The 24,979-nt window shown below is 39.7% G+C and overlaps 1 protein-coding gene across 2 annotated transcripts in view; it reads right to left on the bottom strand.

Moving 5' to 3' along the window:
- The window catches only part of MYO16 (myosin XVI), a 594,113-nt gene that overhangs the window by 384,536 nt on the left and 184,598 nt on the right, over nucleotides 1–24,979 (bottom strand). For both annotated transcript variants that reach the window (XM_077854971.1, XM_077854970.1), the window contains exons 3-4: nucleotides 21,377–21,447; nucleotides 6,753–6,896 (exon numbers count right to left, since the gene is read on the bottom strand). In XM_077854971.1, coding sequence (XP_077711097.1) covers nucleotides 6,753–6,896; nucleotides 21,377–21,447 — 215 coding nt within the window. The remainder of the gene's footprint in view (nucleotides 1–6,752; nucleotides 6,897–21,376; nucleotides 21,448–24,979) is intronic.

Consider the following 24,979-nt stretch of genomic DNA (forward strand, 5'->3'; position numbering starts at 1 on the left):
CAGGGACAGCATGGTGACTGTAAGCAATACTATTGTTCTGTACACTTGAGTTTCACTAAGACAGTAGATCTTCAGCATTCTTATCACAATAGAAAAAAATTTACCAGTCACCACGTGAAGTGCTGGATGTGTAAATAGCCTGACTGTTGTCATCATTTCATAAAATATGCTTCTATCAAAGCATCATGTTGTACACTTAAGATATATGCAATCTAATTTTTCAAGTACACCTCAATAAAGCAAAGAGGCTCTTAAGTTTAATGGCCATGAACAGAGCTTAGAAGCCAGAGTAGCTGCTTTGAACTTCTTACTTTGATCAGCCCCCAAAATATAACCTTGAGTAAAAAAACAGATATTTGCCCAATTTTCTTCTTTGACCCATTTGCCTTTAGATCTAGTGAGACAGTTTAAGTAGAATAAACAATGATATCTATCACAGCAATGTCAAAAATGTTCTTGGCAAGGACCACACTGGGATCCTTGCATGGGCAGCAGGCAGCCTGACCACAGTGAAGTGTGGCCCGGGGGGTGGTAAGTAGGCCTGCAAAAGCATACTGCTCTTCAGAGAAGCTTGACTATAAAAATGATGGGGTGGGCACTTACATATCCTGGCAATTACAGGAAAGACATTTAATTGGGTTTTTCCCTAGCTCTTTAATTGATGGAAGATCCTGCGACATAACTATGAATTTATAGAAGTCCAATAGAAAAACCATGGAAATGGAAATGGAAAAGTGATGGAGAAATCCTTCAACAGGTGGAAGTTAGTAGAGTCTGGAGGGAATGAAGGGGAATTCAGCTTAGGCACGCAAACAAATGAGTTTTCAGAATGGAACAAAGGCTGTGAATAAATAGGGAAAAAAAAATCAACAGTTAGTTTATTAGGTAGAAGCTGAAGGCATTCAAGCCTGAAAACTTACTTTGTTAGTGAAGCTGAAGGCAAGAGAATCTGCTAAGAAAGAGATTAAATTCTGCACGTGGGGTCATTTACATAAAATGTTGATAATGATGCCACGTCCTCTGCCACAGCTCCTATTAGAAAATCAGACTTGGCTTAAACCATCTGGATTTATAGCTCATTTTCTAGGGAGGGATATCACCTTTTCTTTTCTTTGTGGTTTATCATTTAACTTTTATTTATTATTTTTTTATTTAAATTCAGTTAGTAAACATATAGTACATCATTAGTTTCAGATGTAGGGTTCAAAAATTCATCAGTTGTGTATAGCAGGGCATATCTCATGTCCTAGTATTTAACAAATCAAAGCGATAAAAAGGATAAATTATAACTGAACAATATGAAATTTTTATATAGTGTTTAACCCAAGAATAGTCTAAGCAACTAATGAGTAATGTTTGGCAAGGAGTTCGTTTTGATCTATCAATCTAAGCCACCTAACGCAAAGTAAGCAGTATGTTTTTGAAATATCATTTACTATCTCGGTTATGACAGAATTATTCACTTCTGGCAGTTACCTGCAGCACCCATTAAAATGATCTGGTTCCATGCTACCCATTAGACACAGTCCATGACGCACTTCATCCAATAGGCACAAAAATTATGAACATCAGATGTTCATTCGCAAAAGGCCAAGGATTGAGAAAACATTCAGAGCAATTTCCAGTAATCATTCCACTGTTACTGGAGTGAAACAATGATAAAGATATTGCTGAGCCTCACTTGGTAAATGACTATCCATCTGCTAAAATTTTCCCTACACCTTCTGATTTCAAGGAGTAAAAATACCGTGAAAGGTCTCCTGGTACTATGGAACAGAATTAATTCACCATTTGAAAAATAAAACTAATTAAAATGACATTTTATCCTTCTGTTGTCCATTACTCATCTCTTGTAACCACATTGAATAGATACTCTTTATGGAGTAAGGCTTATTAAATAATTCCAGGACATGTGGAATATCAAATTATATCCTCCCAAAGTTTTTCAGTAAGAAAGAGAAATTCTGTCTAAGAGGATTGATTTATCACTAAGACAGGTAAATTATTTTCTCAAGTAGAAGCATCCTACAGTGTTTTATTCAATCAGATTATTTTCCTTTCAAAATAATTAATATCAAATTAAAGGGATGTGTTTCCTATGGTTCCAAATGCAATGGACTGTTAAAACATGCAGATGTGCCCCGGGTTTGAAATCACTCACAGGGCAGAGTAATGTAGCAACTGTGGCCACATTGCAAAATCAGATGTGGAAAATCAGAAAACTGAAATAAATGCAAATCTTTTATCCAAAGTCTAATAAGAAAAGATGGGAGAACTGAGCAAGTGTACTCAGAGACTGTTCTCTAAGCAGTCCCATGGCAGAGATAGCAAAGACAAGCCTACACTCCCTTCCTCCACAAGCAAGGCATTGAGCAGAGTTGGAGCACATCTTGCAAGCACTTAGTCATGGTATATATGCACTGATACAACAGGCTAGAAATATACATACATAAACATGTCAGGATAAATATGAGATCAAGATTTTAGAGAGAATAAAACCTGACATGATTTGAGTTAATCATTTATCAGCCTTTCTGATTTATTATTAATAGAAAAGTTTCTTAAAATCTGAGAAATGCAAATTACCTTGAAATTATTTTTTAAAAACTAGATATAATTTTGAGTTATAGAACATCAGTGTTTGAATGTGGAGCAAATTAGAAATTATTTTAAAGACTAGATAAAGTAGAATGAAAACTAAAAATGTATATATGTGAGATGCTCAACAATAAAGTAAGTAGAAGAAAATTCTCAGGGGACAAGTGTAGAATTATACTGTATATTATATATAATTAAATACATGCATAATTATATATAAATATAAAAAATATCATCTTGAAATTTTATTTTGGGGGGAACCCAAACATTTAGATTTGAGATATTATTCTTTTATGTAACTTCTCTGATAACAGATTTCTTTATATAAAAATAAGTATTATATACTAAGTGTATTGCTCACATCATAAAAATGCTCTACATGTCCAGTGAGATATCTATAAAACTTCTAGGAAACACTAAAACCCTATCCAACTATGTGCTGGAAACTAAAAATAATGAGACTTTTTTTTCCATAAATTTTGAAAATTTATCACAGAAATTCATCATTTTTTGATCCACTCAACTCCTAAAATATACTGGATTTAGATGATTTCTATTTCGCACTTAAAATTCTAAAAAGTATCAATTGTTTTGCTTAGTAGTAAATGCAATGGATCCTTAGTAATAAAAACAATGGATTCTCATTATTCACAGATTCCACACTTGCAAATTTGTCTGTTTGCTGAATTTTTTTGTAATACCAAAATGAATACTAGGGCTACACTTCCAGGATCATTCATGCACGTGCACAGGGTGGTGAAAATTCTGGCCATCCAGCGCACACGTTTGCAAGGGAGGTCCCACAAGACAATGCCATGCCTTCTTATTTCACCTTCATAGTGAAAATAAAGTCTTCATCGTGGTCTATTTAGTGTCACATTTTTCACATTTTTGTCCTTTTGATGGCGATTTGGTTGTTTAAAATGAGCCCCAAGCATGATGCTGAAGTGCTTCCTACCGCTTCTAAGTACAAGAAGGCTATTGATGCACTTTATGGAGAAAAATCCGTGTGTGGTGAGGCTTTCCGCAGGCATGAGTTACAGGGTTATTGGCCACAAGGTCAATGTTTATGAATCAACAGCATATGTTTCTAAAGGTCTCTTTAAAGAGAAAGACATATAAAACAAGGTTCGTACAGATCTGTTGACAAATATGTTGTGACCAGAGGCCTTGCAGGAAGTGAATGCTGAACTTCCCCAGGAGCCGTGGTCCAACATTCACTAAATCAGTGTTTGTGGTGACTTAACAGAACCTACCTACTGCGAATAGCAAGAATCAAGTGCATATGTAATATTTCTTGACTTTCCTCGCAAATTCTAAATAATCAGTTTGCAAGCTGTGCTTTTAAAGGGGAATGTAAGATATTGCATGGGAATCATGATTTTACTAGTCTGCTCTAGAGACTTCTAGCTTATATAAATTCTATCATTAGTAATATGACAGCAGATCAGACGGGCTGGCAGTTCAGGTTATGACACCAAATCTGTCTCTGCTAATACTCTCTGGTCCTCAGCACATAGGCGGGCATCTCTGAGCATCTGTCCCTCACCTACACAAGGCAGAGAAAGCCAGCATATATGTAATAGGGTTTCATAAAGACTAAGTAAATTTATCTCTATAAAGCATGTAGAAAGATATCAGACACATAGAAAAAGCTGTACAAAAGTCAATTATTAGTATCTCCTAGAGTTTGGAGATCATTTGGAAAGAGTATTGACAACATTCACAGTGCCTAAGCCTACTCCATAAACACAAACCATTTGTGATACAATTAAAATAGCAATGTTCTAACGCTGTGCATTCTATGATGGCAACTCACACATGCACACACATCTCTACTTAACGAAAGCTAAAACACATCATTATCTCTCAACTCACTGAAAACTGTTCTTATAGAAAATGATTTCCTGAGAAACTTGAAAAAGATGATTCAAATGCTTTTAACACAAATTCCAACCCTCTGGTCCTCAGACCAAAAAGTGGAAGTTATCTGTGATTCATGTCCTTTCTCCCAAGCCCTAAATCCAATTCTACGCCAAATACGGACAACTTGACCTTCAAAGTATCCAAATGCCAGTCACCTCCCACACCTCCACCACGTCTAACCTGAGGGGTGAAAACAGACTGCTACATGCTCCCTCATGCCGCCCCTCCCTCCTTTTGTCTGGTCTCAACAGAGCAGCCAGAGTGATCTTCTCAAACACAAGTCAGATCATGTCACTTCTCCACCTGAAACCCTCCAAAGGATCCCTGATTCACCTGGGGTGAAAGAAGATTCCGACACCCTGCCCCAGGGTGGGATTAGCTCAGCACCACTGCCTGCCTCTCGTCACCCTCCAGCTGCTCTGATCTCCTTGCTGTCCCACAAACACAAGCCGCCTCCACAGAGCTTGCCCCTGCTCTTCCCTCTGCCCTGTTCCAGTTTTGACCACATTTTCATGTGGTTTATGATTCACGTGTCCCCTTCTACTTGTGGCCACCCCTTAATAGTCTCTACTCCTCTCTTCCTGTCCTTCTAATAGTTCTCTCTAGTTGACATACTGTATATTTCACTCATTTACATATTTGTTTTCTCCTGCTTCTCCCCAGTAGAATGTAAGCTCCAGGAGGCAGGGATTTTTGCTATTTCTGTTCACTCAGATTCTCTTAGTAGAGGAAAGAAGGCACTCAAGTACCTACCCAGTTTCTCATTCATCAATAATCTTTGGAAAATGGAAAGAATATTGGGCATGCAGCACTGAATCAAATACAATGGTATTTAATTCTGGAAAGAAGACAGGTATTTCTTTTGATATTGTTGACAGGAACACATTCCTATAGGAATTACAATTTTTATAACAATGTGTTTCATCTATATTTATTTAAAAGTAAGATATTCCGTGGATAGATGGCTGGACTGGCTATTACACATTGGCAAGGAGACTAGTCAGACTTGCTTAATCCACTAATCAAATGCCTCAGTGGTATCCTTACTTGGCTTGCTCCTGTTTGGTTTTGCCATATTCTATAATGTAAATGTCTTTTTGCACTGCATAGCACCTAGAACAGAGTGGTTATTCAACAAATACTTGAATGAATGAATAAGTTGTAATTTCCTCAAGGGCAGGAATTATGTCAAAAATAGTAATAAAAAAAAACAGTAATCAATAAATATAAATTAAATGATTAGTAAATGAAGGTAATTACAGAACATAACTATCAGAAATACAACTTTGTACATGATGTGAGAAAAGAGGCACTGCAGAATCATGAACATGCTAATTTGAAAACTAAAGATTTAACTCCATGATCATTCAAATAAAACCAGTTTCTATTTCTCAACCCTGTCTGGCAAAGAAAAGCCCCATCACCAGACACTGAGATGCGCATGTTTTTAAAAATAATTTCTCAAAATCTTTGTTAGAGTTAAACCCTCTGGAAAAAAAATCCCAAATCTCAGTTCCAAAATAATTAAGATATGTTGTGAGGATCAATGTCAAGGTCTAAGCTATAATTGAAAGCAATAGCATCAAATAACTCTAGTGTTTTCATTTTCTTTTTTTTTTAAGCTTTTATTTATTTATTCATGAGAGACACACAGAGAGGCAGAGACACAGGCAGAGGGGGAGCCCAATACAGGACTCGATTCCAGGACCCCAGGATCACGACCTGAGCCAAAGGCACACACTCAACCACTGAGCCACCCAGGTGCCCCATGTTTTCACTTTCTTGTAAAGAAATGTTGTAGACAGGGACTTACTAGATGTAAGCAAGAGAATAAGATTCAAAAGATGTCATATCTCATTACTGTATGCCTAACTGGCTCAAAATTAAGAGAATGGATTGAAAGAAATAACACTTATGAAACCATTTTAGTTAGGACTCACTTGCAAAGTATTAAGGCATATAATTTCCCAGAAAAAAAGTCAGAGGAGTAGAGCTTCATATGACATCCACACAATCTGTTTGATGAACTCTGACCCACAACATTAGTATCTAATTATCTTGTAACTCCAATAAAATTAAGGATGACATATATATATATATATATATATATATATATATATATATATTATCAACCAAAGTATTACATACTGTGAAATATTAATAAAGTATAAAGCATTTTATACACCATCAAACATTCAGATGGTAATAAACTGAGTTGCTTTACTTACTAATACAAGCAGCAGGACAATATCAGGGTTGTCACAAGCACAGGCAATGTGCATTGGTGTCCAAAAGTCTTCATCCTGGTGGTTGACATTGACCCCTCTGTCAATCAGGATCTCTGCGATGAAGGCATTATCATACCGAGCACACTGAAAGAAAGGGGGAAAAAAAAGAAAATATTTTGAACTATGATAAGGTTTACTGCAAATGTCCATGGATAAAAACTTCAATGCCAATTTAGAGGCTGAGAAGTGAGGCTAAATGGGGCTAAATGTTCTCCAACTAACCTATAAGTAAGGAACATATAGAGGATGGATGACTCAAGGGAAGTGGTGTCCACAGACAGTGGAAATAAAACTAAGGACAGACATTAAGAACAGGGAAAAATTTCACTATTTGGGTCTTCCTCATTTGTAGACAGGATTACTAGAAAATCTTCAATCATTCACCACAATTATCTCTCTGAAATACAGATTTGATCACATGATACTTCTGCTTTACAACAGACATAATTTGTCATTTAATTTTGTCAAAGAATAAACTTTTATCACTTTATTGCATCCAAGATAGAGAAGAGCCTTCATGGTCCTACCAAACTCATCTCCCATCCTATAAATGCTACCTTCAGCCTGGTTGCATAAGACAACTAAAAACTCCACAGTGCTAGCTTTTAACAGTTACCTACTGTAATTCTAAAATCTTCTAACATAAATTTGAATCAATATATTTTATAGAAATTTCATGGTCTACTAAATCAAACTCTCCAGGAAATTGTTTTACTTTTATTTTTTGATTTACTATTTCTAGGTAAAACTCATACAAATATTATAACTCAGAGCTGATTCCGAGGGTGCATGATCTCTGTAGTCATGCTTAAATGGATCGTGCATGTGGCTGAATGCTCTACTGTCACCATCATAAATTTTTAATAATTATTGAAGAATCCCACATATTCATTTTGCCTTGGATCTTATTAATTATCCAGTCCCAGTGTAAGTCTAATTTTCAAATATTTATATCTATAGGCATACATTAGTGTCAAATGCATATTTGCTAAACTAGTTTTTTTTTTTTTAATTTATTTATGATAGTCACACAGAGATAGAGAGAGAGAGAGAGAGAGAGAGAGGCAGAGACACAGGCAGAGGGAGAAGCAGGCTCCATGCACCGGGAGCCCGACGTGGGATTCGATTCTGGGTCTCCAGGATCGCGCCCTGGGCCAAAGGCAGGCGCCAAACCGCTGCGCCACCCAGGGATCCCGCTAAACTAGGTTTTTTAAAGGATCTAAGCTAAATAAGCTAAATATTTATTAGTAAAATTTCTGGGTTGAAACATATATGCTTTTTATAGGATTTAGATGCATAAAATAAGTTCCCTTCGCCTAATCAATGCGGTACTGTGCAGGGGCCCAGAGGGGGATATGAGCCCTGAGCTGAATGTTGCTTTACTCCCACCTAGAAACATTAAACTCAAAATCAAACTGCTTCCTAATAACTTCAATGCCCCCCAAACAGAGCTCAAGATTATTTACAGAAATATAAAAATATTCAGGGGCACCTGGGTGGTTCAGTCAGTTAAGCATCTGACTTTGACTCAGGTCATGATCTCAGGGTCCTAGGGTCCAGCCCCTCGTCAGGCTCCCTGCTCAACGGGGAGCCTGCTTCTCCCTCTCCCTCTGTGTTCTCTCTCTCTCTCTCTCTCTCTCTCTCTCTCTCTCAAGTAAATAAATAAAATTGTCAAAAAAAAAGTCTAAAAATATTCAGTACCCAACAAGGCAAAATCCACTACATTTAGCATTCAAGAAAAAATGACCAGATATACAAGAAACCAAACAATTAGGACCCACAAGGAGGAGAAAGAGTGATCAATAGGAACCAACCTAGAAGCGACACACCTGTTAGAATGAGGTGTTAGAATCTGTGTGTTAAAACTGTTATGGTAACCACATTCCACATGTTCAAAAAACTGGGAAACTGTTGAACATGGTAAGCAGAGACATGGAAGACAGCCAAAAGACTCAAATTTAATGCCTGGAGATGAGATCTACCATGGCTGAGATAAAAAACATACCCAACGGATGGGATCAACAATGGACTGGATGTCACAGAAGACAAGACTGGTGAACCTGAAGACAGTAATGTGGATTACACAAAGTGAGACAGAGCACAAAATGAGTTTAAGTGACCAGAGCATTGATGAGCCATGGGCAATCTCCAGATAATAACCCAACAGACTGATAGCACTGGAAATGGGGACTACATGGATTGATTTATATTTTTCTTATTCTTCAATTTGCACTAAAATTAGTAACTAGAAGAGAGTCCAATTTTTAAAATCAGGGACAAGATTTGAACTGATAGGGACGCCTGGGTGGCTCAGCAGTTGAGGGTCTGCTTGTGGCTCAGGGCGTGATCCCGGGGTCCTGGGATTGAGTCCCACATTGCGCTCCCTGTGAGGAGCCTGCTTCTTCCTCTGCCTATATCTCTGCTTCTCTCTGTGTGTCTCTCATGAATAAATAAATAAAATCTTTAAAAAGTATATTTGAACTGACATTTCACGAAAAAAAGAAAGAAAAAAAAAAAAACAGACCTATGAGTTGTGGTTCACAATCATAATACAGTCATGAAAGAACATTCCTATCTTCCTCCAGTACCTGGCAGTCTCAAGCACGTACAGTCAGTGCAGTGCAAAATCACCGTGCAGGTTCGACATGAAGGAAGATATACACAGGCATCAGGTTTGGGATACACGAAGCACCAGGGCAATGGCACACATGAACTCTGAAGGATTAGTTTCAGTTTTGAACTAAGATCTTTGCATATGTGATATATTGCATCATGTGTAACAGTAATGAGGACACTATGACCCATGGCCCCATCCACAGTAGCTGCAGGTTTGGGTAAAATGACTAATAAGATGAGGATCAGAGTATAAAGGATCAATAAATAGGTTTTAGAATTGGGGCCTGGATCCAATTTCTTTCAGGCAATTCATGTGCAGGCAATTCCTATTCTGCTCTCTTTATCTTTTTGATAACTCACTGCAAAATCAACAGTGATGTGACCTGTCAAGATACCCTCAACCTGCACCTCAGGAATCCACATTTACAATTCAAAGATACCTACAGTTTGGCTTTTTGGTGTCTTTTACCAAAAGAGTTAATTAGATACAGTGTGGAAAATGATATGAGCTTCTCTCAAGTAATGTAATTTTGAGATTCACATTTCAGAGGATCATGAATAATAATTTGACAGCAATAAATACCTTCTAATCACACTTGTCTGAAAAGATTATGATGGTTGAACATTCCTGTTACAATGTTCTTACAACATTATTGTTAGATAGTAAACCTCATTCTCACTAGAAAGAATTTTCTTCCAGCTAGCAAATCTTCCTCCTGATTCAGGTTGTTCTTCATCATTTCAACCGACTTCTGGCAACAGTTCAGAGCACCAAGAAGGTGGTTGAACCACCACTAAGTCCCCTTCAGAAAGCTCTGACTCTACCAGTTGTCTCCCCTGGCCTCCTGGAGCCAAGGCTCCTGGCTCCCCCCATCACCTTCCTCTGCCTCTTTGGTCCAGTCAGGACAAGCTACATAATCTGTGAGGCCCAGTGCAAAATGAAAAAGTGGAGCCTCTTATTCAAAAATGACAAAGAGGGGCCCTGGGTAACTCAGCAGTTGAGCGTCTGCCTTCAGCTCAGGGCATGATCCCAGGGTCTTGGGATCGAGTCCTGCATCAGGTTCCCGCCATGGGGAAGCCTCCTACTCCCTCTACCTATGTCTCTCTCTCTCTCTCTCTCTCTCTCTCTCTCTCTCTCTCACTCTTGTTTCTCATGAATAAATAAATAAAATCTTTTTTAAAAATGACTAGGGGGACACCTGGGTGGCTCAGCGGTTGAGTGTCAGCCTTTGGCTTGGGTCATGGTCTTGTGCTTCTGGGACCGAGTCCCACATTAGGCTCCCTGCAGGGAGCCTGCTTCTCCCTCTGCCTGTGTCTCTGCCTCTCTCTCTGTCTCTCATAAATAAATAAATTAAATATTTTTTTAAAAAATTTAAAAATATAAAAAATTTTTTAAATGACTAAGAATGTTGGGACATCTGGCTCAGTTGGTTAAGCATCTGACTCCTGATTTTAGCTCAAGCCATGATCTTGGGGTCATGAGATCAATCCCCATGTCAGGCTCTGTGCTGAGTGCACAGTATGCTTAAGATTCTCCCTCTGTCCTTTCTCTATGGTCTCTTTCTCTCTCTCTGATAAATAAATACATTTTTTTAAAAAATGACTAAGAATTTTAAGATGGTGACAGCAGAGCACGAAACCAAGCACGGGCTCTGCAGAGCACAAAGCCAGAGTGACCATGTGGACCACGTGCCCGTGAAGCCCACCATGAATTGTTGAGACTCTTAATCAATCTGCCCCTCTCCCAGGGCCCTCAAGTCCACACACTGCATTTCCTTCTAGTGAACCTCTGGAACCTAGTCCATTTCGAAGAAATTCTCCTCACCTAGAAATGTCCACAGAACTTAATCTATCTCTCCTGCAGCCTTCTCCATGCTAGACACAATTCTTCTCCCATTGGACCCTGAAAAAGCTTGGCCATTTTCTGAAATTATTATTATTTTTTTAAAGTAAGCTTTACAGTCAATGTAGGGCTTGAACTCATGACTGCAAGATCAAGTGTCCCGTGCTCCATCAACTGAGCCAGCCAGGCTCCTCTGAGCTTACTGATTCTTACTGATTCTTACCCACTCACCTTACTCTGCTTCTTTCTAAGAATCATTCTATCCTTGCATACTACCCTTCTTCTCTCCCCCAAAAGGGTCACTCTCCTCTTTTATCAAAGTTAGAGACTACAATCACAGTCATCCCCATAGTCCAAGTGCATCAGCAACAGTGGTTACTCACTATCTCTGAAAGTGTAAAGTGTCTTCCCTCCAGGACTCCAGAAACCTCCACTACATTTTACTTTAATGACCGCCCCCCTGGGGCTTGCTGCCACCAAGACTGGATCCACGCTAAAGTACTAAATCCCAATATCCCAGTCCATTATCAAAACATTGCATTCTGCCTCCTAAAGCATGCTTAGAGAGCAACACCACAGATAGCGCCTTCCTCCAAGACTGTTTATTGAGTTGCCAAGGATTAGTGACAAGGACACTCTTCACACTAACTCAGCCGTCCACACCTTCTCAGGGAGTGCATTCTTTCACTGGAATTGTTTCTAAACAAAGGTAACGTGCCTCATCTGTGAGACTTCTGTTCATATCTTTTGCCCATTTCATGATTGGATTGTTTGTTTCTTTGCTGTTGAGTTTAATAAGTTCTTTATAGATCTTGGAAACTAGCCCTTTATCTGATACGTCATTTGCAAGTATCTTCTCCCATCCTGTAGGTTGTCTTTTCGTTTTGTTGACTGTATCCTTTGCTGTGCAAAAGCTTCTTATCTTGATGAAGCCCCAATAGTTCATTTTTGCTCTTGTTTCTTTTGCCTTCGTGGATGTATCTTGCAAGAAGTTACTGTGGCCGAGTTCAAAAAGGGTGTTGCCTGTGTTCTCCTCTAGGATTTTGATGGAATCTTGTCCCACATTTAGATCTTTCATCCATTTTTAGTTTACCTTTGTGTATGGTGCAAGAGAGTGGTCTAGTTTCATTCTTCTGCATGTGGATGTCCAATTTTCCCAGCACCATTTATTGAAGAGACTGTCTTTCTTCCAGTGGATAGTCTTTCCTCCTTTATCGAATATTAGTTGACCATAAAGTTGAGGGTCCACTTCTGGATTGTCTATTCTGTTCCATTGATCTATGTGTCTGTTTTTGTGTCAGGATCACACTGTCTTGATGACCACAGCTTTGTAGTACAACCTGAAATCTGGCATTGTGATGCCCCCAGCTATGGTTTTCAAATTCTTTTTTTTTATTTTTTATTTTTATTTATTTATGATTGTCACAGAGAGAGAGAGAGAGGCGCAGAGACACAGGCAGAGGGAGAAGCAGGCTCCATGCACCGGGAGCCCGACGTGGGATTCGATCCCGGGTCTCCAGGATCGCGCCCTGGGCCAAAGGCAGGCGCCAAACCGCTGCGCCACCCAGGGATCCCCAGCTATGGTTTTCTTTTTTAAAATTCCCCTGGCTATTCGGGGTCTTTTCTCATTCCACACAAATCTTAAAATAATTTGTTCTAACTCTTTGAAGAAAGTCCATGGTATTTTGATAGGGATTGCATTAAACGTGTAAATTGCCCTGGGTAGCATTGACATTTTCACAATAATAGTGAAAGGGCATAGAAGGGAAGGGAGAAGAAATGGGTAGGAAATATCAGAAAGGGAGACAGAACATGAAGACTCCTAACTCTGGGAAACGAACTAGGGGTGGTGGAAGGGGAGGAGGGCGGGGGGTCAAGGTGAATGGGTGATGGGCACTAAGGGGGGCACTTGACAGGATGAGCACTGGGTGTTATTCTATATGTTGGCAAATTTAACACCAATAAAAAATAAATTTATTATTAAAAAAAAAACATTCTTGAAAAAAACAAACAAAAAACAAAAACAAAGGTAACGTGCCTCAGTGCACAAACCCCAATACAGTATGTGTTACTGATTGAGCTGAAAAGACCCTAAAAAACATAGAAACCAAATAACAAATACAGACAATCTTAAATTTAAAATGTTCTGTCTTTTCCTTACATCTTGTCATAAAGGATATTTTATGTATTTTAGTTCCTTTTTTCTTAGATTTTTATTTATTTATTTGAGAAAGAAAGAATGATAGCAAGAGAGAGCAGGAGTAAGGGGAGGGGCAGACGGAGAGGGAGAAGCCGACTTCCCACTGAGCAGGAAGCCCAATGCAGGGCTCAATTCCAGGACCCTGGGATCATGACCTGAGCCAAAGGCAGACACTTTTAACCTACTCAGTCACCCAGGTGCTCCTGTATTTTAGTTCTGGTTGTCTAATGAGCATGTCCTGAACAATTTTGAAATTTATCACTCAGAAAACTAAAAGCTTTATATGAACACTGAATTCACACAGTAAATTCCCTGGTTCATACATGAACTTTATCTTTTGCAAGTTTTTGGTTTTCTTTTTGAAACATGGGTCAGACCTCTTCACATTTCCCAATGTCTATACATCTTCAGGGCACACTTCCCTTTTTATTCCTCTATGTTGATTTCAAAACCACTAGGGTAGAAGAGACTAGCAAAGTGTTACCAGGACATCTAATTTGATCTAGATATCAGTTATTGGGTGGATATCAGATGCTAAGCACAGTTCTACTATTAAACAAACAAACAGAAATTATCTCTGAACTCTCTGGAAGCTGTGGGGAAAAGGGAAGCAATATGCCTTATACAATCAATTTGTATTAATATTGTCCATTTTCCTTGACCTGTATTTATGGGTTCTCAGTAGTTCAAAAACTTTTTTACAACCAGAGACAGAGAAGACAGAGACAGAGACACACACACAGAGAGATCTGTATCAGTAGGAACATGAATTTGAATTTGTTTCAATTTTTAAAATTTTTGAAATCTCTCTAGAACTTCCATATGGCCCCTTGTGCTGAACATCAATCCCACTGGCCACTCCTCTCAGCCAGTGCCTAGATCTGTACAAAATCACTTCTACTTCTCTGCCATCATCTCACACTGAAGGCTCGTACTCATTATAAAGTCATCTTGAACATACTTCTCATTTTCGCTTTTCATGTACAGATGGTCTCAGACTTACAATGGCTCAACTTATGAGTTTTTGACGTTACGAAGGTGTGAAAGCATTCTGAATTTGGATCATGTCTGGGGCTGGTGACATGCAGTTCAAGCCCCTTTCACGATGCTGGGCAGCAGCCGCAGCTCCCAGGCAGCCACGTCGTCATGAGCGAAGACAACTCATACACTGACAATCATTCTGCATCCATGCAACCCTTCTGTGGTGTCACTTTCAGTAGAGAATTCAATAAAATTACATGAGATATTCAACACTTGATTAGAAAATTGGGTTTGTGGTCAATGATTTTGCCCAACTGTAGGCTAATGTCAGTATTCTGAGCATATTTAAGGTAGGCTAGGCTATGCTACAGTGCGCAGTAGCAAATGCATTTTTAATTCAACTTACGTGGCTCATCCAGACATAATCCCATTATAAACCAGAGAAGATGGCGTTTCTTCTCGCTGGCAAATCATTGTACTACAGATTACCTTGCCATACCGATTACCTCTCCAGATTACCTCACCAGAACCCTCTGAGCTGGATCATAGTTACTGTTTTCCACCTGCATTCCAAACATACATACCTTCCAGCCAATTCAACCAAAACCTAATTATAAAACAGGCTATTACTAAAGTGATTCAGATGTACCACTAATGCACATCCAGGAATTTTAAAATCCTAATATAAATAAATAAATAAATAAATAAATAAATAAATAAATAAATAAATAAAATCCTAATAAAACTTTTATCCTAAAAAAAAAAAATCTTTTATCCTTTTAAGTGAATATAGGCTCTGCTTCTTCAGCTACAACATTGGTTTGCCTCACTTTGAATCACCAAGATTTTATTAGGCAACAGTCTATTCCAGGCACAGTGCTTGGCAATGTACATGTAATGTTCAATGACATAGTAACTGCTCTGGGGAAACTGACAACCCAGTTGAATGAAATTGGGGGTGTTCAGAGCATTCTAGATTCACAGTGGAGGGTACCCAATAGACTAAAGAGAATTGGACACTACAGTATGGGACACTCTCAGCACAAGTCTTGAAGGATTTGGTGGGGGACACAGGGGCTGAGACATTCATAATCCATTAACTATACATTGAAGATCTACCACGTACCCAAGACTGTGCCAAGCCAGAGAGTTGGTAATATGGTCTATATATTGTCCCCAGTTAATAGCCAAATTCAAGAAGGCAACGCAGTCAAAAGAGGTATGATAGGGAAGTCCATTGAACTATGGGGCGATCTCTGAGGAGCACCCCAAAGTGGGAAACAGCATGAACAATCTGGAGGAAGAATGAAAATAGCTCTTTGGGGAATTATTTGTCATTTGGCATGCAAAGCCTTTCTGAGAGGGTGAATTTCAGACTGCGACCTCAGGGAAAACCTTTCTGGGTGCAACTTCCAGGTTCCCATAGGAAAGGCTCTGTACCAGTGCTCTAAATGCTGGTCGACTAGGATTTTTCTCAGAAGGGCTCCCAGTTCAAAGACATCTGTAAAAAAATTTTCACCTTTCTGCCTTTACCCTGTCGTGAAGGATTCTGATTTCAATAGTGTTCTACTGTCGCAGAGATAAAACAACACAAAACACAAATCTCACTGGTAAACTGGTACCTTTGCTAGGGAATTTTTTAGAATTTGCTGCTGAATGACTAGTCTTGTGTTATATATTTACTCAAAAGTTGAAAATTCACTCCCCTCAGTTCCTGGTGGCATTCTGAGAAATGCCAGAAATTACACTTTTGTTGCCTTCTCACCCCCCCAAGTCATGAGCACTGGCAGTCCAAATAAAAATATAACCATCATGTAGAACAAGGGTATCACTTTCATTCAAGATTCAGATGGGTACTGTATTCATGATCAAAAATTCTGGATTTGGGCCTTCCAGTTATGGATGCCATGATTTCCAAAGACCAAAGAGATGTTGGATTTTAAAAAGTAAAGTCCAGTCAGAAATTTGAGTCTTAATAACATCCTTGGAAAAATCTAAAGGAGTCACTATTTCCAATCCATGGAAACTCTGCTTCTGGTTTTCCAACACTTTCCAGCATCATGCTCAGATATAACAATGGTTGGGATCTCCTATTCATTGACATTATCCTTTTGTGTCCATCTTGTTCCTTCAATTATCTCTCTGCTTCCTGTTGCACCATCCTGTATGGATGTCCCCCATTCCTCATCACCCAAGAAACTTCCAGGAAAGGCCCCTTGGAAAGGGCATATTTTCTTCTGTTATGATTCATTTTCTCACCAACACTTACACTCATAGCTTTTTCCCTTTGCTTTCAAGAGCAAAGGAGGGTAGAGTTACATGGTCACCCACCACACATCTATTGAACATTTTTGCTCTTTATTTTTTTATTTTTATTTTTTTAGAGATTTTATTTATTTATTCATGAGAGACAGAGAGAGAGAGAGAGGCAGAGACAAGGCAGAGGGAGAAGCAGGCTTCATGCAGGGAGCCCGACATGGGACTCGATCCCAGGTCTCTAGGATCTCGACCTGGACTGAAAGTGGTGCTAAACCGCTGAGCCACCCGGGCTGCCCCATTTTTGCTCTTTAACCTCTAGACCAGTTTTAAAATAAAATCTTTCTAATAAATACATAAATAAATAAATAAATAAATAAATAAATAAATAAATAAATAAATAAAATCTTTCTTTAAACATTTCCTCCACAGTCCTAATATTCTGACTCTTTTCAAAATATAATATTTTAATCTTCCCTCTGAAAGATACTAAGATGTGGAACTGCTGCAACTGCATTAATTTGCTAATTTTCTCCGCTTCCTCCAGTGCCTGAAACTTGAAAGATGTGTACAGTGAAGCCCAATGAGCAGCCAATTCAGACACCAGACTTTCTTGTAAGAGCAGGAAGTGATCAAAACAGAATTTAAGCCTCTAATAAAAATGCACTCATCACTACTTTTTATTAATTTCTTTTATTATATGAAACATACATGTAGGGACCCCTGGGTGGCTCAGTGTCTGCCTTTGGCTCAGGGAGTGATCCTGGGGTCCAAGATCGAGTCCCACATTAGGCTTCCTGCATGGAGCCTCCTTCTCCCTCTGCCTGTGTCTCTACCTCAATCTCTCTCTGTGTCTTCTCATGAATAAATAAATAAATAAAACTTTAAAAAAAGAAGCAGACATGTAAAATCAAGGACTTTGTCTCCTTTCCCCAACCTGAGTCATTGTTAAAAATTTGTCTAGGCTTCCAAGATTTTCTCCACTTTTGAAAAAGATGCTCCCCCTTCTCTCTCATCTCATCTACCTGTCTGTACTTTATATATCATTCTCTAACCTGCATGTGATATTTACCACTATGTCATGAACGTATTTGCATATCTGCTGTAGCTCAATACTTCTGACACCTACATGGGTCTCCACTGGGAAAAGGCCTGTCTTTATGTTAAACGAGAATTTACCAGGTCAAAGAAAGAGCAGTTCCTACTTCTAACATATTCCACTTAAGCTTCATTGTGAAAAAAAAAAAAAAAAAAAAAAAAAAAAAGCTTCATTGTGGTCTGCTGCTGTCACAGGACAAGACTAAAAGAATTTGCATTTCATGTTTCATTCGAGAGGGTTTGGCCACCCTCAGGAGCTCCTTCTCGAGAGCTCATTTATTAGATATCATAATATAAAACCCTAGGCAGTGGTTTAGCAAAACCTATGTGATTCTGTTTCCAAATCCACAAATATCATACTTCTTCCACAGATTTCAATCTGAGTGTTCATCTATATTGCCCTCCTGGGGTGCAGATACTGTCACCTGCTGTCATTACTTCCCTTCCATCCATCATAGGGCTTAGCACCTGCTATCTGTCTGATACATAAATTATTTGCTGAAGGGTAGGTAAACAAGCCAATCCAGGGGTATTTGTTGAAAATTTTAAAAGAAGATAAAATTAAAGATTTTATATGACAAAATATACTAAAACCTGCTTCTCAGATATCTACCTGCACAGGATGGGAATTGCTAATCTCCAATATCAAAGTTCTCCTGGCACTTCTAAGAGAAATGTACCAAAATCTACACTTCAAATCAGGAACCCAATGAAGGATAATTGAGTTAAATAAACAAAAGTCTGGAAAGCTCACCAAATTCCACAGCTTTTTCTCGATGGCCCACACAAACATGCGCTGCCTTTTTCCCAAAGGCGTTGATCTAAGCATCTATAATTAGAGCTTCAATGCTGATAACACATCAGGCTTCATAACACTGGGTGCCCCATAAGTGGGGCCAATAGTAGAGATGCTCACACTTGACATTTCAGATGGCGAAATTGCCTTTTTCAGTACCTAAGGCATGTTGAAACCCTGTAATTTTGTTTCTCTGGCTACTCACAATTTTTCATTTGCTTTTATTTACTCAGGCACCCCAGGAAGGAGGAGACTCGGCGCTGAGCCTGGGGTCTCTTGGCCATCCCTGGGCTTTCTCACGTGCACTCGAGCTCCACCATCCCTCTATCTGAGGCTCGCAGCCCATGCCTAACAGTATGAAAATGCAACATATCTGCAGTGAACAGAGAGTTAATAAGTGTTTCCCTCTGCCTTATCATTTTAATCCTCTCATTTCATTTTCCTTCTGCTTCCACCATTTCTGAGTCTTTATACTCTATGACCTGGGCCTCAAATAACGGACTTCTCATTAGCCAAAGGGTTCCTTATGTTCTTGGATCCCATTCATTCATCCGTTCATTCATGGATGACATATCGAGTATTTCCTACACATCACACCATCACACACTAAAGATATAAGAGTATCTAAGACAGTCACAGTTTTTGAAAATTCAATCTATCAGAAAGAAAAGGCACATTATCCATTAATTATGACCCATCATGACACAATCTGTAGCAGAAGCAAGGGTCATGTACTAGGAAATCTTGGAAAAAAGAGTAATTATGTCTGATCAAGAGGGCTGGAGACGATGTCAGAACTGTTTTCTCAAGTCAGGAGTGGCCTCAGTATGGTCCTCTGCCACTACCTCCAGTTTACTCCTCTTCTAGGTCTGCTGTAATCAGTGGTTTATTTTTTTTTTCTCCCTTAGAAAACTAAACTCCATATGGTCACAGAATGCATTCTGAACCTCTGCACCCCTAAGGGCAATCATAGCATCAGACATTAATTAATTAATTAAGTTGATGCATTAACTTCCCTACTCAATCAATCTACTGAGCATCTACCAAGTCCTGGGCACTTCCCCAGGCATTGTAGATACAACAGGCTGCTGAGAATATGCCCAGTTCTCGCTATCAGGGAGCAGATAGTCTAATAAGCAGAACATAATCACATGGGTCTGTAATCTGGTGGCACCCGCACACTATAATGAAGCCAGATGAAAATCAAGTTGATTGTAGAGTAGTGGTGATAGGCTGCTATATGCTATAAGGCAAGCCAGGAAAGGCTGTTTTGCTGAATGACTTGAGCAGAGACCTGCAGAGCAATTTTCCAAGTGGAAAAGATGGGGAGAGTATACATGGTGGGAATATGGTGGGACCATAAGGAGGCGTGAGAACAAAAGCAAAGGAACCGAGGCAGGGGCCATGGTGGGGGCAGGTCATGGCATGGCTCTATGTAGGACTTTGGGCTTTTCTTTGAGTGGAAGGAAAGCTTGTAGGGTATTCTGATGGAGAAGAGATGTTGATCTGGTTTCTGTGTGGGAACAGCCTGCAGGGGAGGCAAGGATGGGACGAGGAGATGAGAGAGGATGCTGCTTATCCTGGGAAACGGATGATGCTTTAGGAGCGGATGGCAGTGGTCTAGATGAAGGGACACAGTGGCATTTACATCAGAGGTCCAGAAAGCAAGCACTGACTTGTCGACTGCTAAGATGCACTTTTATGTGCTCATTACAGGCAAACGCATTTTATATATAAAGCAGTGGGGATGTGTGTGTCTCTCTCTCAAACACACACATGCTCAATAATAACACATTTTTGGCAATATTAACAATAAATTCACATGATTTTTTTTTTTTTTTTTTTTTTTACAGAAAAGGTCGGTCTTCTAGTTAGTCAAATTAGAATGACAGTGTGTTCTCTGAAAACTTCAATGAGCACCTTGCAGGTATCACTGGGGAATATATGTGGCAAGAACACTGCATGTGTCCTCGGAGGCCAGAGCTAAAGCTCTCTATATACTGTCTGTTACTATGTGAACCTGGCCAAATTGTTTCAATACTTCTGTTTCTCAGTTTCTAACTAGGAAAGTCACACAGGCATATTCCCAACCACACAGAGCTATGGTGAATAAAAAATTAATTTATATCAAATGCATCATAAATCATACACTATAACATATATATTGATCAATATCTAACATACCAAAGACACTTTACAGCTTAGAAGTTATTTTCATATCTATCTGATCATCACAATGCATGCTGTGAGGTATATACATCACAATAAATACTCTGAGTACAATAGCCAGGATCATATTCCCATTTCACAGATGGGAAAAATGAACCCCAGTGAGCTTAAGCATCTCCTCAAACTTCACAAAAGTAGTAAATGTGCATGACGTTACATGTGAAAAGAAAAGACCAAAAGCAGCTGTCATGTGATCTAATTCTCTCCTGATCATCTTTTACTGGTTCAGTTAAAAATTTAATAGAAGGCTTTTATCAGTAAAAATTTCTGGCACATGAGCCTAATACAGTGTTTTCTCGCTTATGCAATTATTTATTTTTTAATTCACTTGCTTCATTTTCAAAAGATTCTTCTTTAGGGCAGAAGTTCTAACTCCATTTGTTAAAGATTAATTACAAACTCCAGCATAGCAACTAGTAAATACTGCAGCTCGTTATCCAAGCCTGATCATTTGAAAGCATCATGTTTTGATGATCATTTAGCTCTTGAGTTTTGAGCCCAGAACTGATTCTCCTCTCTGGCCGGCCCCAGTCAAGGGTTCTCACCAGATGCAGCAGGGACCCTCCTGAGGAGACAGGGGTGTGCGGATCCGCGCCCTCCTTCAGGAGCCGGAGTGCTGAAAGATCAAAACGGAAGGCAATTAGAGTATGTGCTTCGCCCACCCCGGGAACCCAAACCCGAGCCTTTCATTAATATATCTCAAATGCAAACTGCCGTCAAAGCCAATGCAGACACATTAACCACCCTCTGACCTTTCTTGCTGTATATGTGATCAGTGGCGTTTGTCTTCATACCCACACTTGTAACTCAGTCTGTCCATGTAATTTCCTATTACAGCTGCACAAAGCATTCAGAAAGGGGAGCACATTCTTACCGTTTATTGTTTCAAAGTGTCTAGTTTGTCTATCCTTTGTAGGGCAAAATAGTAAAAAAAAAAAAAAAATACTTCAGAGGTTCATGGAAGCATTGGTTCACTTATCTTTCATTTTTTTAAATCTCACTAAGACCCACCAACTTAAAGTTTATTCTTTGGACATTAAACATCCCATCATACAATGGCCTCTAGGCAATGTGTCCACCATTCTCAAGAAAGACAGTGGGACAAAGCCATTTCACTCTAAATTAATAAGGCCCAATAGGTCAAAATACATGCCAATTATCAGAATAAATGCACAGTTGGAAGATGACCTGTGTTTCCATTTGGACAGCAAAGGTGAATCCATTATAACAAGGAATGCCACCAGCAGGAAGAGATTGTTATATTCTATGCTCCTCACCACTAGTTCCAGGACAGGCCTCAAAAAAAATGCTCATCAATTCCCCAGAGCACCATCGTAGTTTCTGCAGTTAATAGCAGTATCAGAGTCTCAATAAAAAGCCATTCATGCATTTTCCACAAAAACTATAATTAAAGCAACAGTGACTCTTTTTTCCATTAAAACACAGACCTGAATGGAATGGCTCAAACTCCTGCCTCACTGAAGGAGTCTAATTTGTCTCTATGAATAAATAAATGAAATCTTAAAAAAAAAATTCTCAAAGACAGTAATCTTTTTTTTAAGATTGATTGATTGATTGATTGATTTATGATAGACATAGAGAGAGAAAGGCAGAGACACACAGGCAGAGGGAGAAGCAGGCTCCATGCCGGGAGCCCGACGTGGGACTCGATCCCGGTACTCCAGGATCGCACCCTGGGCCAAAGGCAGGAGCCAAACCACTGAGCCACCCAGGGATCCCCTCAAAGACAGTAATCTTACAGAATCGAGGGTAACCTGGTATGTTGTGGTGCCTCCATTTGCTTACTTGGGCGTCTCGCCCCTTGGCCATCAGGAGAACTTCCAGGAAGGTAAGTCCTTCTTTGTCTTTCTTGACCTTGCTGTATTTCTAGGAGCTGTCCTGCTGTGTGGTTTGCAGATGCCCCTTCTCCCTCCCATTCCTGGTTCTCTCCGTGCACACGTATAATAAACGGACCCACTTCTGCTCCCTCATATACTTTTCGCCCTTAATCTTGAAAAGTCCATTGTCAACAACAGAAAGTTAATTAAATATATTTACCGATGGTTTCCTCAGAAGATAAATAGCACTTTGACCCAAATGTTTATTTTATTAGCAAGTGAAATTATTCATCTTGAATTAACTAATATCAATACAGGGCTTTGGAGTTTTTTTTTTTTTTAATAGAAAAACACCTGCACTACAAATAGAATATGAAGCAGATTTTATTAGCACAAATTCATAAAATGCTCAGATTTTTTAAAAAGATGTATTCATTTATTTGAAAAAGAGAGAGAGCAGTGGGAAGGGCAGAGCCCAAGGTGGGGCACAATCTCACGACCCTGAGATCATGACCTAAACGGAAATAAGGAGTTAAGACATTCAACCAAATGCACCAACCAGGTGCCCCTGCTGTCAGATTTTTGTACAATACACCATGCACATGTGTAGTGAATTATACATAATAGGAGTCATGATACACTTGTCTTGGGCTTCCACAGATTTGGCCACAAGGCCTGGCTACACTGGAAGAGCTATTGATTTCTCTGCATCTCAGTTTCCTGCCAGTGGAATAACAGACAATCGTTGGACTCCTGTCATGGGGGCTTCACAGGAGTGAATGAGCCAACAGTGCAGATGTTGGTCATGCTTCCTGGTGCTCCAAACAATTTCTACTAGTATAATTACTCTGTCACAAAACCCTGTAATAATATATCCTAGAATCTGTAACTTAAGGTTTATTCTAAATTTTCTCAAAACTCTGATTTTTAATTTTTTAAAGATTTTACCCATTTACTCATGAGAGACACACAGAGGGAGACAGAGACATAACTGGAGGGAAAAGCAGGCTCCCGGCAAGGATCCCAATGTGGGACTCGATCCCAGGACCCCAGGATCACAATGTGAGCCAAAGGCAGATGCTCAACTACTGATCCTGATTTTTTAAGATTTTATTTATTTATTCATGAGAGACACACAGAGAGGCAGAGATATAGGCAGAAGGAGAAGCAGGCTCCCTGTGAGGAGCCTGATGCAGGAATCAGTCCCAGGACCCCAGGATCACACCCTGAACCAAAGGCAGATGCTCAAGTACTGAGCCAGGCAGGCATCCCAACCCTCTGATTTTTTTTTTTTTCCAACCCTCTGATTTTTAAAAGCTGAATATAAGTGTAGGATATAAACAACACAGATTTAGCAGAATTCACTTGGAGGAGGAGTGTGTAATAAATCAAACACAAAAGGGGTGGAGAAGGCATTGCCTTCAATGCAGAAGGCAATGAAGAATGATGAGTGCGAGGATGGGAACACTGATTATGGTTCAGAGGACTGGGTCATGGAGGGGACGGTACATCACACTACAGGACGCGGACACCGTGTTGGGGGCAACAAAGTGGATCACAGGGTTTCCAACAAAGGAGGAAAAGACTCATTACCTTACTGTTATGGACTGAATATTTGTGTCCTTCCCAAATTCCTGTGTTGAAGCCTAATCCCCAAGGAGATGGTATCAGGAGTGGGACCCTTGGAGGGATAATTAGATAGAATGAGGTATGTAATGTGAATAGAGACCTTCTGGTGGGATTGGCTGCCTTGTATGGGGATGAAGAGACCACAGCTCACTCTGTCTGTCCCATGAGGACATGGGAAGGAGGCCATCTGTAAACCAGGAAGCAGACCGTCCTCAGAGACCAAATCCACCAGCACCTTGATCTTAGACTTCTAGCCTCCAAAACAGTGAGAAAATAGGTGTCTGTTGCTTAAACCCCCATCTGTAGCATCTTTGTTATAGCAGCTGAGCTAAGACAAGGGAGGGGGCAACACAAAGCCTAGAAGGAGTCTCTTGCTCCCACCATCTGTTTAAATTCTGAATACAGACTCAGGATCAGGCAGTGGGGTGTAGGAACCACTGCAGTGCAGGTGCAGAGCTTTGTTGTTGAGGGCACGGGACAGACTAAGCAGGCTGGGGCAGAGTGGGTGCCACACGGCAAAGAGAGGGGTCTATGGAGCACCAGCCCCATGTCTAGGGAAACCACCAGTTTGTAAGATGCAAAACATGGATGGGTGATTACAGGAGGAGGGGGAGCCACAGTGGTATGCTGGTGAATGCTCCAGGATGATGGAGATCTAGATGTCTTAGATGGATGGACAGA

The sequence above is a fragment of the Canis aureus genome, chromosome 17, assembly GCF_053574225.1.
Source record: "Canis aureus isolate CA01 chromosome 17, VMU_Caureus_v.1.0, whole genome shotgun sequence".
NCBI classification, from domain to species: Eukaryota; Metazoa; Chordata; class Mammalia; order Carnivora; family Canidae; genus Canis; species Canis aureus.